Source organism: Phacochoerus africanus, chromosome 5, assembly GCF_016906955.1.
Source record: "Phacochoerus africanus isolate WHEZ1 chromosome 5, ROS_Pafr_v1, whole genome shotgun sequence".
NCBI lineage: Eukaryota > Metazoa > Chordata > Mammalia > Artiodactyla > Suidae > Phacochoerus > Phacochoerus africanus.
Genome location: NC_062548.1, coordinates 51,728,192 through 51,742,797, shown reverse-complemented (window position 1 = coordinate 51,742,797; position 14,606 = coordinate 51,728,192). Strand labels below are relative to the sequence as shown.

Sequence of the window (14,606 nt, the reverse complement as noted above, 5' to 3'; positions counted from 1 at the left end):
AGAAGAAAGGTGTTTGGTTTTTGGTTTTTGTTTTTGTTTTTGTTTTTGTTTTTGTTTGTCTTTTGTCTTTTTTGTTGTTGTTGTTGTTGTTGTTGCTATTTCTTGGGCCGCTCCCTCGGCATATGGAGGTTCCCAGGCTAGGGGTTGAATCGGAGCTGTAGCCACCGGCCTACGCCAGAGCCACAGCAACTCGGGATCCGAGCGGCGTCTGCAACCTACACCACAGCTCACGGCAACACCAGATCGTTAACCCACTGAGCAAGGGCAGGGACCGAACCCGAAACCTCATGGTTCCTAGTCGGATTCGTTAACCACTGTGCCACGACGGGAACTCCCTGGTTTTTGTTTGTTTTTTTCCCACAGCATATGGAGGTTCCCCGGCTAGGGGTTCAATCTGAGCTGTAGCCGCTGGCCTACACCACAGCCTCGGCAACTCGGATCCGAGCCTCATCTGCAACCTACACCACAGCTCACGGCAACGCTGGATCCTTAACCCACTGAGCGAGGCCAGGAATCAAACCCTCGTCCTCATGGATTCTAGTTGGGTTCATTAATCGCTGAGCCGTGATAAGAACTCCTGTTTGTTTTTTGATCGACTTTAAACATGTTGTTTCTGCAGTTCGCGTCATGGCTCAGCTGTTAACAAACCCAATTAGAATCCATGAGGACGCGGGTTTCAATCCCTGGCCTCGCTCAGTGGGTCAAGGATACGGCATCGGGCATCACTGTGAGCTGTGGTGTAGGTCGCAGATGCGGCTCGGATCCGGAGTTGCTATGGCTCTGGCGTAGGCCAGCGGCTACAGCTCCAATTAGACCCCTACCCTGGAAACCTCTATATGCCATATGTGTGGCCCTAGAAAAGACAAAAAGACCAAAAAAAAAAAAATAGTGTACCACTTTCTAGAAAGACACCCTTTGATGGACTTCCTGTCGTGGCGGTGCGGAAACAAATCTGACTAGGAGCCATGAGGTTGCGGGTTAAATCCCTGGCCTTGCTCATTGGGTTAAGGATTTTGCCTTGCTGTGAGCTATGGTGTAGGTTGCAAACGCAGCTCAGATCCTGTGTTGCTGTGGCTGAGGTGTAGGCCAGCATCTATAGCTCTGATTCCACCCCTAGCCTGGGAACTTCCATGTGCCATGGGTGCAGCCCTAAAAAGACAAAAGAAAAAAAAATAGATAAAACAAGACACCCTTTGGTAAGAGTTCTGCTTGTTAATCAATTGCTTTCAATATCTTGTTTGTACACAAAAGCATGATTTTTATTACTTTTTTTTTTTTTTTTTTTTTGCCATTTCTTGGGCTGCTCCCTCGGCATATGGAGGTTCCCAGGCTAGGGGTCCAATCGGAGCTGTAGCCGCCGGCCAACGCCAGAGTCACAGCAACTTGGGATCCAAGCCTCGTCTTCCACCTACCCCACAGCTCACGGCAACACCAGATCCTTAACCCATTGAGCAAGGCCAGCGATCGAACCTGCAACCTCATGGTTCCTAGACGAATTCGTTAACCACTGAGTCATGACGTAACTCCTTATTACTTTTTTTATAGCCAAGTAGAGGCTAGGATTCAGACCCATTTGGAGCAGTTTTTAGATTTTAGATTTTAGATTTTTTTTCCCCTCACCATGGCGTGTGGAAATTCCCCTGGCCAGAGATTGGGCCTGTGCCACAGCTGCAGCAATGTTGGATCCTTAACCCCCTGTGTCACAAGGGAACTTCCTCTGAGCAATTGCACAGATATTTACATTATTTATTTTAGTGCAGTTTAAGATTACAATAAGACACAGTTGCAAAGAATGAAGTATAATTTTTCACAAAGTATGGATCTATAGCAGTCTGTAGAACAAAGTTTCGATGTACCTCCTACACTAAGCATAACTTGGAACTGCATGTTTTGTGGTATAAAGCGGCCTTCTTGTAAGCTGAACAGTCATAGGCAGTGCTGGACATTGTCCAATGTTTAATTCATGTGATTCATTCTGAGTTTCTGACTGAGATCACTCTCTGGGCTTGGGCCTTCTCCTGGGACCCATAAAATATGCAGCTAACTTAATTTCATGACTTCACTATTTCTGCCTCCTTTCCTGGAAAAGGAGAAGTCATTCAGATCGGCTTTCAAACTGCCTTATAGACTACAACTTTGAAATATTTTAAAATGAACTCCTTTGTTCTAAATGTGCTTTGTCTAATATAGGAGCCACGATTCGCTTGTAGATATTGAAAGACTGAAATGCCATTATTCTGAACTAACACTGTAAGTATAAAATACACAGTAAATTTTAAAGACATACAAAAATAACAGTTCTTTGAGAAAACTAATAAAATAGGAGTTCCCGTCATGGCTCAGCAGAAATTAATCTGACTAGTATCCATGAGGACATAGGTTCGATCCCTGGCCTTGCTCAGTGGGTTAAGGATCTGGTGTTACCACAACCTGTAGTGTAGGTTGCAAACGTGGCTCAGATCCCATGTTGCCGTGGCTGTGGTGTAGGCTGGTAGCTATAGCTCCACTTTGACCCCTAGCCTGGGGACCTCCATATGCCATGGGTTTGGTCCTAAAAAGACAAAAAAGTAAAAAATAAAATAGACAAAACTCTGGCAGGATGGACCAAAGAGGCAGAGAGATGACACAAATAATTTCATTAATAAACAGAGAACATAACAGCTGAAGTAGAATTTTTAAAGATATGATGGTAATATAAACAACTATATGCTAACAATTTTGAATCTTTGGAGATGAAATAAACCAATTTCTTTAACATTTAAATTTATTCTATGTACTATGTATCTGTGATGATCGTGTCAAATTAAACAGTTTAAATAATCTTGAAACTACAATAGAGATTGAAATGGTGTTTAAAATCTTCTCAAGAAGAAAACAAAATCCAAATGGATTTGCAGGCATGTTCTACAAAACTTTCAAGTAACAATTGTCCCAGTTTTATACAGATTTATTCAGACAATAGGGGAAGGAAAGGAAATATTCTTCAACTTACTCCGTAAGGCCTGCATAAAGTCTGATATCACAGATAAGATATAAAAAGAAAAGAGAAACTCAGTGGGTTAAGAACTCGACTCCAGTGTCCATGAGGATGCAGGTTGGATCCCTGGCCTTGATCAGTGGGTTAAGGATCTGGTGTTGTCACTGCTGTGGTTCAGGTCGCTACTGTGGCTCAGGTTTGATCCCTGGCCCAGGAACTTCCGAATGCTGCAGCTGCGACCAAAAAAAGAAAGAAATTATGAAAGAACGTTTAAACTGAAAAATAAGAAAATGGGAAGGATGGACTTCCCTTTGTGGCTCAGTGGTTCATGAACCACACTAGGATCCATGAGGATGTGGATTCCACCCCTGGCCTCGGTGCTCAATGGGTTAAGGATCCGGTGTTGTGGTGAGCTGTGGTGTAGGTCGCAGACGCGGCTCAGATCTGGCATTGCTGTGGCTTTGGTGTAGGCTGGCGGCCACAGCTCTGATTGGACCCCTAGCCTGGGAACTTCCATATGCTGCAGGTGCTGCCCTAAAAAGAAAAAACAAATGGGAAGGATGTGAGAGGGGCTTTCATTCATTAACAACAGTAAGAATGATTAAAAACCCTTTACCCTGCAGTTAAAACCAATTAGGACTCTATTTTCTTATGTGCCCTTTCTTGCTTGCAGATCTGATTGTTTCATTCCCTTTACTCAGTGGTTCTCAGTGTGCATTTTGCAGACTGCAGCCAGGGCATCTCCAGAGCTGGCTGGAAGCACACATCTCAAGCCCCACCCCACACCCCCTGAGTCAGAACCGCAGGCCTGCGGCCAGCCCAGCAGGCAGGGTCACAAGCACACTGTGTGGTCCTGTGCACACTCCATGTTGAGACCAGCTCAGGGGAATTTAGCAGCAAGGCTCCAATGGAGGCTGAGGTGAGATTAGAGAAGGCTGAGGGTGAACGGGTGTGAGGACAGCAAGGGGGAACAAGTTCTATGTATTTGTTATTTTTTTCCATTATAGGTTATTACAAGACAGTGACTATAGGACCCTGTGCTATGCCATAGGTCCTTGTTGTTCATCTCTTTTATGTATGGTAGTGTGTATCTGCTAATCCCATTGGTACTGGCAGTCTTTAAAAGCTTCTCAGGCAGTTCCTGTCGTGGCGCAGCGGAAACTAATCCCACTAGGAACCATGATGTTGCGGGTTTGATCCCTGGCCTTGCTCAGTGGGTTAAGGATCCAGCGTTGCTGTGAGTTGTGGTGTAGGTCGAAGACACGGCTAGGATCCTGAGTTGCTGTAGCTGTGATGTAGGCTGGCTACTGAAGCTCTGATTCAGCCCCTAGCCTGGGAACCTCCATATGCCACAGGTGCAGCCCTAAAAAGCTAAAAAATAAAATCTTCTCAGGTAATCCCAAGAGATCCATTGATCTACTTTAAATAATGGAATACTATGCAGCTGTTAAAAAGAATGAAATAGAGCTATTCATATTGAAGTAGAAGTGTGTCCAGGAGATACATATACATACACATATATAATATTAATATATTTGTATTAATATATAATATATATATTAACAGGATATGCAGAACAGTATATACAATGCCATTTAAGAATACATACACAGGAGTTCCCACTGTGGTGCAGTGAGTTAAAATCTGACCGCACCTGCTAGGCTGCTGCAGAGGTGAGGGTTCGATCCCCAGCCTGGCACAGTGGGTTAAGGGATCCGGCACTGCCACATCTACAGCATAGGTCACAGCTGCAGCTCAAATTCCGTCCATGGCCAGAGAACTTTCATATGCCACAAGTGCAGCCATTAAAAAAAAAATACACAGTTGGTAAATGTATAGAAAACATCCAGGAAAACAGACACCAAGCTTCAGTTATTAGCTCTGCAACATGATATTGCAGATATTACAGTACACTGTCTCTTGATAAGTTATATGTCTACATAATGTTTGAATTTCTGTCGTGGCGCATAACATCTGTTATGCTTCTATGTAAGGGACATTGTTCTCCGTGCTTCAATTGTGTCTTTTTTTTTTTTCACTGCTGATTCCCCGGTGCCTAGAACAGTTCCTGGTACCACTATTTGTTGAAAGGGAATCTTATTTAATCCTCTAACAACGTGTATAAGGAGGTCCTATTATTATTTCCATTTTGCAGAGGAGAAGACAGAAGCAGGGAGAAGTTAAGCCACTTAGCAGGTGGCAGGGAGGGTTCAAACCCAAGTGTACCTGGGCCCATGTCCTTCTCTCTCAACCAGGATGCAGCACTGCACCATTTTGTCTTTTTGTCTTTTTAGGGCCGTAGCTGTGGCAGATGGAGATTCCCAGGCTAGGGGTCTAGCCAAAGCTACAGTTGCCGGCCTACACCACAGCCACAGCAATGCCAGATCTGAGCCACAACTGTGACCTACACCACATCTCACAGCAACGATGGATCCTTAACCCACTAAGTGAGGCCAGGGATCGAACCCGCGTCCTCATGGATACTGGTCAGATTCGGTTCTGCTGAGCAAGAATTCCGACACTGCCCATTTGGAGCAAATCTGTCCTGCTGTGGAGCCAGGGAGGAGATGAATATACATATCATATCCACAATGAGTGCTGAAGATGCAGGAGGAAGCTGTCTAACTCATCCACTGTTTCTGGGCAGATCAGTGCCCTCTCCCTGCCCTACCACATACTTGTCTCTTGGAGATGAATGGAGATTGAAAAGCAGAAAAAGCACATTGATACATGTTATTGTGAATGCAACCTCAGAATAGTTCCAATAATATGCCTATACACATACATAAAATACACAAATTTACAAATACCAAATTTCATTTTTATAAGCTAAGTATTAAGAATCAGAACAGGGGAGTTCCTGTCGTGGCGCAGTGGACACGAATCCGACTAGGAGCCATGAAGTAGCAGGTTCGATCTCTGGCCTTGCTCAGTGGGTTAAGGATCCAGCCTTGCCATGAGCTGTGGCGTAGGTCGCAGACATAGCTTGGATCCCCTGTTGCTCTGACGTAGGCTGGCAGCTGTAGCTCCAATTAGACGCCTAGCCTGGGAACCTCCATATGCTGCAAGTGCAGCCATAAAAAGCAAAAAAAAAAAAAAAAGAATCAGAACAGGAGTTCCCATTGTGGTGCAATGAAAATGAATCTGACTAGTATCAGTGAGTGCATGGGTTCCAGCCCTGGCCTCACTCAGTGAGTCAGGGATCCAGCGTTGCTCTGTGCTGCAGCATAGATCAGAGACTTAGCTCAGATCCTGGATTGCTGTGGCTGTGGTGTAGATGGGCAGCTGCAGCTCTGATTCGACCCCTATCCTGAGAACTTCCATATCCCGCAGGTGCGGCCTTTAAAAGCAAAAAAATAAAAAATAAGAATCATAACAAAAATGAATGAAGCAGTCTTAGAAACATCCGTGCTTTCATCCTGAGAGACTTCAGAGAAAGACGTGCAATAAGAAACATAATTTAACATTCAAGACCAATATGCTGTATTTTTTCCAAGTCTCTGTGACAGACATTGGTCAACCATGGAAGCAGCTCACCCAGACAACCATCCACAGAAGGATAGCAATGATGAAATGCACCAGGACTTTAAAACCACCAACTGGAAATGCAGAGGTGGGCCAGTTTTTAGCCAAATATCCTGAAATGACAGCAAGATTGATAGATCACAACTTAAGCATGTTGGAAGCTAGCTACTGAAAAGAGAAACCTGCTTTACAAAATATAAGCATCGGCGTTCCTATCGTGGCTCAGTGGTTAACGAATCTGACTAGGAACCATGACGTTGCAGGTTCGATCCCTGGCCTTGCTCAGTGGGTTAAGGATCCAGCATTGCCCTGAGCTGTGGTGTAGGTCACAGACACAGCTTGGACCTGGCATTGCTGTGGCTGTGGCGTAGGCCGGCAGCTGCAGCTCCAATTAGACTCCTAGCCTGGGAACCTCCATATGCGGGAGTGGCCCTAGAAAAGGCGAAAAGACAAAAAAAAAAATATATATATATATATATATACAAACATATATATAATCATAATTATTAAGAAAGGCAATTGATAGGAAAAGTAATCATTCACTTCATCTTTAAAACGGGGAACATTTGGAATATATGCAAAACCCTCAACTCTCTATTCAAAAAGAAGTGGAAGATGAACGTTGTGGGGAGATGGAGCAATCAAGACAGGCAGAGGTCTCCAGGATCCCATCGTGGCTCAGCGGAAACGAATCCAACTAGGAACCATGAGGTTGAGGGTTTGATCCCTGGCCTCACTCAGTGGGTTAAGAATCCGGTGTTGCCGTGATCTGTGGCGTAGTTCGCAGACGTAGCTCAGATCCCACGTTGCTGTGGCTGTGGTGTAGGCCGACAGTTATAGCTCTGATTTGACCCCTAGCCTGGGAACCTCCATATGCCATGGGTGCAGCCCTAAAAAGCAAATAAATAAATAAATAAAAGGCAGAAGTCTCCAAATATTTTAATTTTTTTCTCTAAAAATAAATGCATATTCTTTTCTGGAAAACAAAGAAATGTAGAAAAACATCACATAGATGGTTCTCCAGACAAGTCAGAACTGCTGTTAATATTTAAGCTTTTTAAACATGTTGTAAGTCACACTGTATATAAAAATTTTAACTTATCCCATACCACTAACCCTGCATAAATATTTTCTCAGATATAACCTGAATTTTAAATGAATTTGTAATACTATATTAAGGAAGTTTATTTTATGTGCATGTTCTCCTCTCATTTCTAATCCCCAGTCCCTCTACAGATTCAACTTCTGTTACTAGTTTCTTGCATGTCTTATGTTCCCAGAAATTTCTGCAGGTACAAGCAGTGGGTGTGAGTGTGTGTGTATGTTGTGTAGTCTCCCCTCTGTTGTCTTGCAAACAGCAGCATATTAAAGAAACTTCTCCCCTTGCTTTATTTCCTTATGTAAAAAATATCATGGAGATCATTGTTTATTCATCTGCTTTTTTTTTTTTTTTTCCCTTGCTTTTTAGGGCCGAACCTGCGGCATAAGGAGGTTCCTAGCATTGGGGTCAAATCGGAGCTGTAGCTGCCTGCCTACATCACAACCACAGCAACACCAGATCTGAACAGCATCTGTGACCTACACCACAGCTCACGGCAACGCCAGATCCTTAACCCACTGAGTGAGGCCAGGGATCAAACCTGAGTCCTCTTGGATATTAGTCAGATTCATTTCTGCTGAGCCATTATGGGAACTAACTCCCCTTAAAAAAAAAAAAAAAAAAAAGATTTTGTTTATTTTTGGCCGCACCTGTAGCATGTGGAAGTTCCTGGGCAGGGGTCAGACCTGTGCCACAGCTGTGACCTGAGCCACTGAAGTGACAATGTCAGATCCTTAACCCACTGTGCCATGAGGGAACTCCCAGACCTTCCTTCCTTTTTAAGGTTAAATAATATTCCATTGTATGTCCATTTCTCCATCCGTGGGCCTATTTCCACCTCTGGGTATTGTAAATAATACCGATAATGACCACGGGTGTACAGATAACTCCCTATGCCCCTGCTTTCAATTCTTGTGGATGTGTACCCAGAAGTGTGATTTTGTCTTTTTTTTTTTAGGCCTACAGTTGCGGCATAACTCATGGCATATGGTGGTTCCCAGGCTAGGTGGCCAGCCTATGCCACAGCAACATGGGATCCAAGCCGCATCTGCGACCTACGCCACAGCTCACAGCAACACTGGATCCTTAACCCACTGAGCAAGGCCAGGGATGGAACTTTCATCCTCATGGATACTAGTCAGATTAGTTTCTGCTGAGCCACCACAGGAACTCCTGTAGGTGGTTTTAATCTTCATTTCCCTCATGATTAGTGATGTTGAGCATCTTCTGAAGAGTTCCTTGATTAGACTTATCTAACGGCTCTGTAGTATTATATGTAGAAATTGTGATTTATTTAATTAATGTTCTTGTTAAACATACTTTCTCAGTTGCTCTTGAAAACAAAACTGTATTGGAGTTCCCTGGTGGCCTAATGGTTAGGGATTCTGGGTTGTCATTGCTGTGGCTTAGGTTCATCCCAGGCCTGGGAATTTTCTCATGCCTTAGGCCTAGCCAAAAAATAAAAAATAAAAATAAAATAAAAACAACACCCCACAAAACTTTATTGACCCTCCTTGTGCATTCTTCTGGGTTCTGTTTAAATCCCTTATTCTTAAGCAATTTCAAATGCACAGAAAAGTAGACTAAGAGAAAATACATGCATTTAGGCTGCAGCCAATTCTTTTCTGCCGCTCACGTCTGCCCGAACCCCCTTCCTTAGGGGCAGCCATCAGCCCACTGGGCTCCCAGGCTTCCCTGGAATGTTCCCAGAGAACCTCCTGTAACCAGGGTCTTTGCTGGGGTCTGCAGCTTAGGGAGGGACAGGTCAAAGCGGAGGAGACTTTCCCATCAGCACCGACACGGCGCACCTCCTCAGCCCTCAGGCTTCAGGTGTGGGGACAGGGGAGCAGGAATGAGGGCGACTCAGACCCAGATCCCAAACCCGCCCGGCTCTCCAGCTTAGGGACCAGGAGTCTGGCGGCTTTGGGAGCGCGGAACCAAGGCGCGCGGGGCGGGGGCGGGGTCTGGGGGGTTGGCCTGGGCGGAGCCTACCTGGGGACAGGGTTGACATCCGAGCGGGCCGTTCCGGGGGGCGGAGCCAGATGGAGGCGGGGTCGACTTTCGAGCGGGCGGTTCCGGGGCGGGGCCGGCGGGGCGATGCCCGAGCCGAGGTGGGCGTGGCCTCTCGGGTCCTCCCCTGCTCGCCCCGCCCCTTCCTGCCGGCAGCGCAGCGAGGAGGAGCAGTGGCGGCCGCAGCTGCAGCGGCGGGAACGGCCAGAGGACGCGGTGCGGGTTCGCTGGGCCAAAGGAGATGCTGGGCGTGGCGGCAGGAATGACCAACAGGTAAGGCTGCGCCGACCGTGAACCCGCAGCCGGAGCCGGAGCCGGAGCCGAAGCTGGAGCTGGAGCCACGTCGGCGGCGCTGCCGGCCCCTCCCCGCAGCGCGGGCGGACGGGCGGGCGGGCCGGCCTGCAGAGCCCGCGGGCCGAGTGGACCGTGACCTGGGCCCGCCGCTCTCCGCCCTCCCGGCGCTCCCAGCCTGGCTCCGGTCGCGAGAGGAGTGCGTCCGGGCGGAGACGTCTCGGGGCTACGGATTTACCGAATTAGAAACGAAACTGCGACATAGAAGTACATTTATTCATTCATTAAACGTAAAATAAATCCGTGGTTTCAAGATACATAACGCATGCTTTAGAAAATAGCATTTTCCTAAACAAGAAATTAGTGCGACGAGAGCCGTTCTCTTACTTTTTGCAAATCTCTTAAATATCTGCATTTTCCTGCCAGCTTTGCCTTCAGTCCACTGCGGTCGGTTTTGATTGCAGTCTGAAGATAATATGCTCCTACAGAGATGGAGTGGTTAGAAAAAGGGTTGTAGTACTTTAATAGCTTTTCACGTAATTGTGGTATTTTTTGTTTTTACTCCAAAACCAGACTAGCGGTAGTTTCTTAAATATTAGTTTGATGTGGAATCAGAAGTCTTACCAGTGAGCTTTTCACACTGTTACATGAAAATTCAGTCTGCCGTGCGGGTTTGAAGGGGTTTGTTCCTGGTAACAACATGTTTGTCATTTGGAAAATGTTGATTCACTGAGTTAGGCAGATCTTCCAAATGTTGACACATCCCTTTATACAGTATCACTAAATAACATTCCCTAATATCACCTGTGATCTCCTTAGAGGCTCTTAGGTTTGAGAGGCTGACAAGCTCAAGGTGATGGATACAAGTTTTCCAGCGTTCCAATTTTCACTTGAAGGCTTGATTTTTATTATAGTAGGAAACTCTTGTCAGTTGTTTTTCTCAAAGTAACAGACTTAACTTTGTTTAGTTTCAAGAAATATCTTCCAAATGCAAGTCTAAAAAGCATGGTTACTCTTTCTGCTAAAAATGTTAGACCATGAAAAAAGTGTCCCAATTAGTGGGCAATGGGTCACACCCATGCTTTCCCTGCAGACCATCATCTTTTTTTTTTTTTTTTTTTTAAGGGCCACACAGGCTAGGGGTCAAATCAGAGCTGCAGCCACCGGCCTAAACCACAGTCACAGCCACAGCCACAGCCACACTGGATACTTAACCCACTGAGAGAGGCCAGGGATCGAACCCACGTCCTCATAGATACTAGTCAGTTAACCACTGAAGCACAATGGGAACTCCCTACAAACTGTCATCTCACTGTGGTATGTAGCCTAAGTGCTTTATTCATCACAAAAAGCAGGAAAAGGGTGAGGGTCGAGATTTAATAACAATTTGTATTGCTTCATCAAAGACATTTTTTATTTTTTTTTAAATTACCGAAAATGAAATTGATACAGAATTTAAAATATATGTAAGATAGGAGTTCCCTGGTGGCCTAGTGGATTAAGGATCCGGTGTTGTCACTGCTGTGGGAGTCTGATCCTTGGCCTGGGAACTTCAGCATACTGCTGGTGTGGCCAAAAGAATATATATAAGCTATAAGAATGATACAGTAGACACAGTATGAATAAAGAGTATAACAATTTCCTATTAAGACTTTTGATCAACTCTCCTGATCCCATCCTTTTTCCCTTAGCAATCCCTTACCATATATATGTATTATATATAATATATATATAATAGATATAGGTTAAGTACATTCATAATGTTGTATGACCATCACCACCATCCATCCATCTCCAAAACTCTTCCTTTTGCAGAACTGAAACTCTGTAAACATTAAAACCTCCCAGTCCCCCCCCTCCTCCAGCACCTGCTCAGTCCTATTGTATTATCTGTCTCTGATTTTGACTGCTCCAGGTATCTCATGTAAGTGGAACCATACAGGTTTTTTTCTTTTTGTGTCTGGCTTATTTCACTCAGCATAGTGTCCTCAGGGTTCATTCATGTTGCACTGTGGGTCAGAATTTCCTTTTTCTTTAAGGCTGAATATTACATCATGTGCATATACCATTCATTTGTGTATTCATTCATCCTTCAATGGATATTTGGATCGTTTACACCTTTTGGCTTTTGTAAATAATGCTGCCATGAACACGGGTGTACAGTTTTTAATTGAGATTTTTATGGAGATAATTGCAGATTCACATGCAATTGTAAGAAATACTATGGAAAGATCCAGTGTATCCTCGGCCCAGTTTCCCCCATTGATAACATTCTGCAAAATTGAGGGACACCCTCTCAGCCACAATATTGACAGTCTGATGTCTCCCTGGGTTTACCTGTAGTTGTGACTCTCGGACATCCCAATAGGCTGCAGACTCCCATGTGAGAATTTGATGTATCTACCCCATTCACATAGCAATTCTGGAAATGTCAGAATGAGTTATTATTCAGTGTTGCCCCCTCAGCGGCTACGAGGGGGTGCTTACATCCTCTGAGCGCCAGATGCATCGTGGTCCTTCTTCCTACACTTGGAGGGTCCCAGATCTCACTCCAAGGCCCAACTGGAGAACCTATCCTGTGAGATCAAATTTTTCACTTAATTTGGCATGTATGTACTTGTGTGTAGTGCACCGATTCCTGCCGTGGTCACTTAGAGCTCTCGGCTCTGCTGGCACTTGCTCTGGTGGCCCTGACAAGCCTGGGGATGGCTGTTCCCATTCTGCGTGCATCCGCTATGAGTGCTGTAGGAGCTCACGGTCCATCTTGTGTTGGGGCTCTTTGGGTCTCAGGAGTAAACTTTTTTTTTGTCTTTTTTTGCTATTTCTTTGGGCCGCTCCCACGGCATATGGAGGTTCCCGGGCTAGGGGTCGAATCGGAGCTGTAGCCACCGGCCTATGCCAGAGACACAGCAACGCGGGATCCGAGCCGCGTCTGCAACCTACACCACAGCTCACGGCAACGCCGGATCGTTAACCCACTGAGCAAGGGCAGGGACCGAACCGGCAACCTCATGGTTCCTAGTCGGATTCGTTAACCACTGCGCCACGACGGGAACTCCCAGGAGTAAACTTTTCATGGTGCCCCCTGATAGCCCATCCCCTGCTGCTCCCCCAGATGGATGTCGGACCCCCTTTACCCCTCACCCTGTAGCGCTCTGTGGCCCCTGTGGTGTACCTGTGGCATGGCTTGTGAGGGTCATTTCCCCAGAGTGCCACTCTAGACCCGATCGCCCTCAGGGAGGTGATTTTTCCCCATTCAGCCTGCAGTCCAGGATCTAGTAAGGGCACCTGGCATGTGCCATGTGCTCAGTACGAGGCCAAGTGACTTCGAGTAGAGACGAACATCCTTGCTTTCACATAAAGAAATGGAGATCTGGATTTTGGAAGATGTGCTTGGGTGTGGAGCTGACCCAGGAAGGGGCTGGAGCTGGAAGGTTGGGGCACTGGCTCCAGGGATGGCTGTTTTCCAGTGGGGGCGCTGGCCCACAGGAGCTCATGCTCCGTGGGTGATACAGGCCAACAGGAGCCCTGCATTTTCACTGGCCTCTGCTGACCTGATGTAGCCAATGGGAAAGAGCGCAGATGAAGGTCAAGAGCATAGACTGGGGCTCACCCTCTGTACTTGGACCCAGCTTCTTGCTGACCTGCTGGTCATTGGCTGGCTCCCCTATGCATCGTATGCAGAGTGAAGGAAGTAGCCCTGGTCTTGTGTGGTTGTCACGGGGCCAGTGTCTACTTGTGGATTCAGAATGGCGCCCTGCACATCACGCATTCCATTTGCTGGTATTGTCTATTGTTGTTACTTAAAGCGGGGAAATGAAGTTTCCTTAATATGTGTGCAGATGTGGATACTCTTTGCTCAAGACTGTCAACTGGATCACTAACTCATTAGGGGCTGCAAGCGGTGATGTTTGAATGCTGCTGTCTTCACTGCCCTACCTCTGAAAAGAGAGACGTTGTCCTTGGCAGCTGCTGGGTAACCTGGAGGAACCACCTGACAGATACACACATCATCACGTGACTCTGCCCAGGCCCCACAGTCACCCCTTTATCTCATTCTAGACTTGAGCTCTGCACTCAGGAGACTGTTGTCTCTGGTGCCTGGGAGCTTCCACACTCCTGTGCTGGGCTCCCTTGGGGCTGAGAGCCACAGCCTCTGACTTGAGCCACCAGCCTGATGCACTTCCACACTTGCCGACAGCGAGGTCGAGTCCAGGCCAGGTCCCATTCAAGGGGTAGGCCTCCAGGCAGTGGACCCCCCAGTTAGGGCTTCTGTGGGTGTTGGTGATGTGAGGGTGGCTTTCTCAAATCCTTGGAAGGTGTGGTGAGTAAATCCTGAGCACAGGTTAGCTTGCCAGCTGCTGGCCCTGCGTGCCTGGACGCCCTCCTGGTCAGTAGTTCTCTGTCCTGGACTTCCAGAGGCAGGTGCAGATGCAGAAACAGTCAAATAAAAATGACACACGTGGAGTTCCCCTTGTGGCACTGTGGAGACAAATCCGACTAGGAACCATGGGATTTCAGGTTCGATCCCTGGCCTCGCTCAATGGGTTAAGGATCCAGCGTTGCCATGAACTGTGGTGTAGCTTGCAGATGCGGCTCGGATCCTGCATTGCTGTGGCTTTGCTGTAGGCTGGCAGCTGTAGCTCTGATTTGACCCCTAGCCTGGGAACCTCCACATGCTGAGGATGTGGCCCTAAAAAGACA

General features: G+C 46.5%; 1 protein-coding gene across 2 annotated transcripts in view; it reads left to right on the top strand.

Annotated features, from left to right (window-relative positions):
- The first annotated feature begins 9,750 nt into the window (after nucleotides 1-9,750).
- LIMS1 (LIM zinc finger domain containing 1) overlaps nucleotides 9,751-14,606 on the top strand; it is a 93,896-nt gene continuing 89,040 nt past the window's right edge. For both annotated transcript variants that reach the window (XM_047781296.1, XM_047781295.1), the window contains exon 1: nucleotides 9,751-9,884. In XM_047781296.1, the coding sequence (XP_047637252.1) occupies nucleotides 9,853-9,884 (32 nt within the window). In that variant the 5' untranslated portion in view covers nucleotides 9,751-9,852. The remainder of the gene's footprint in view (nucleotides 9,885-14,606) is intronic.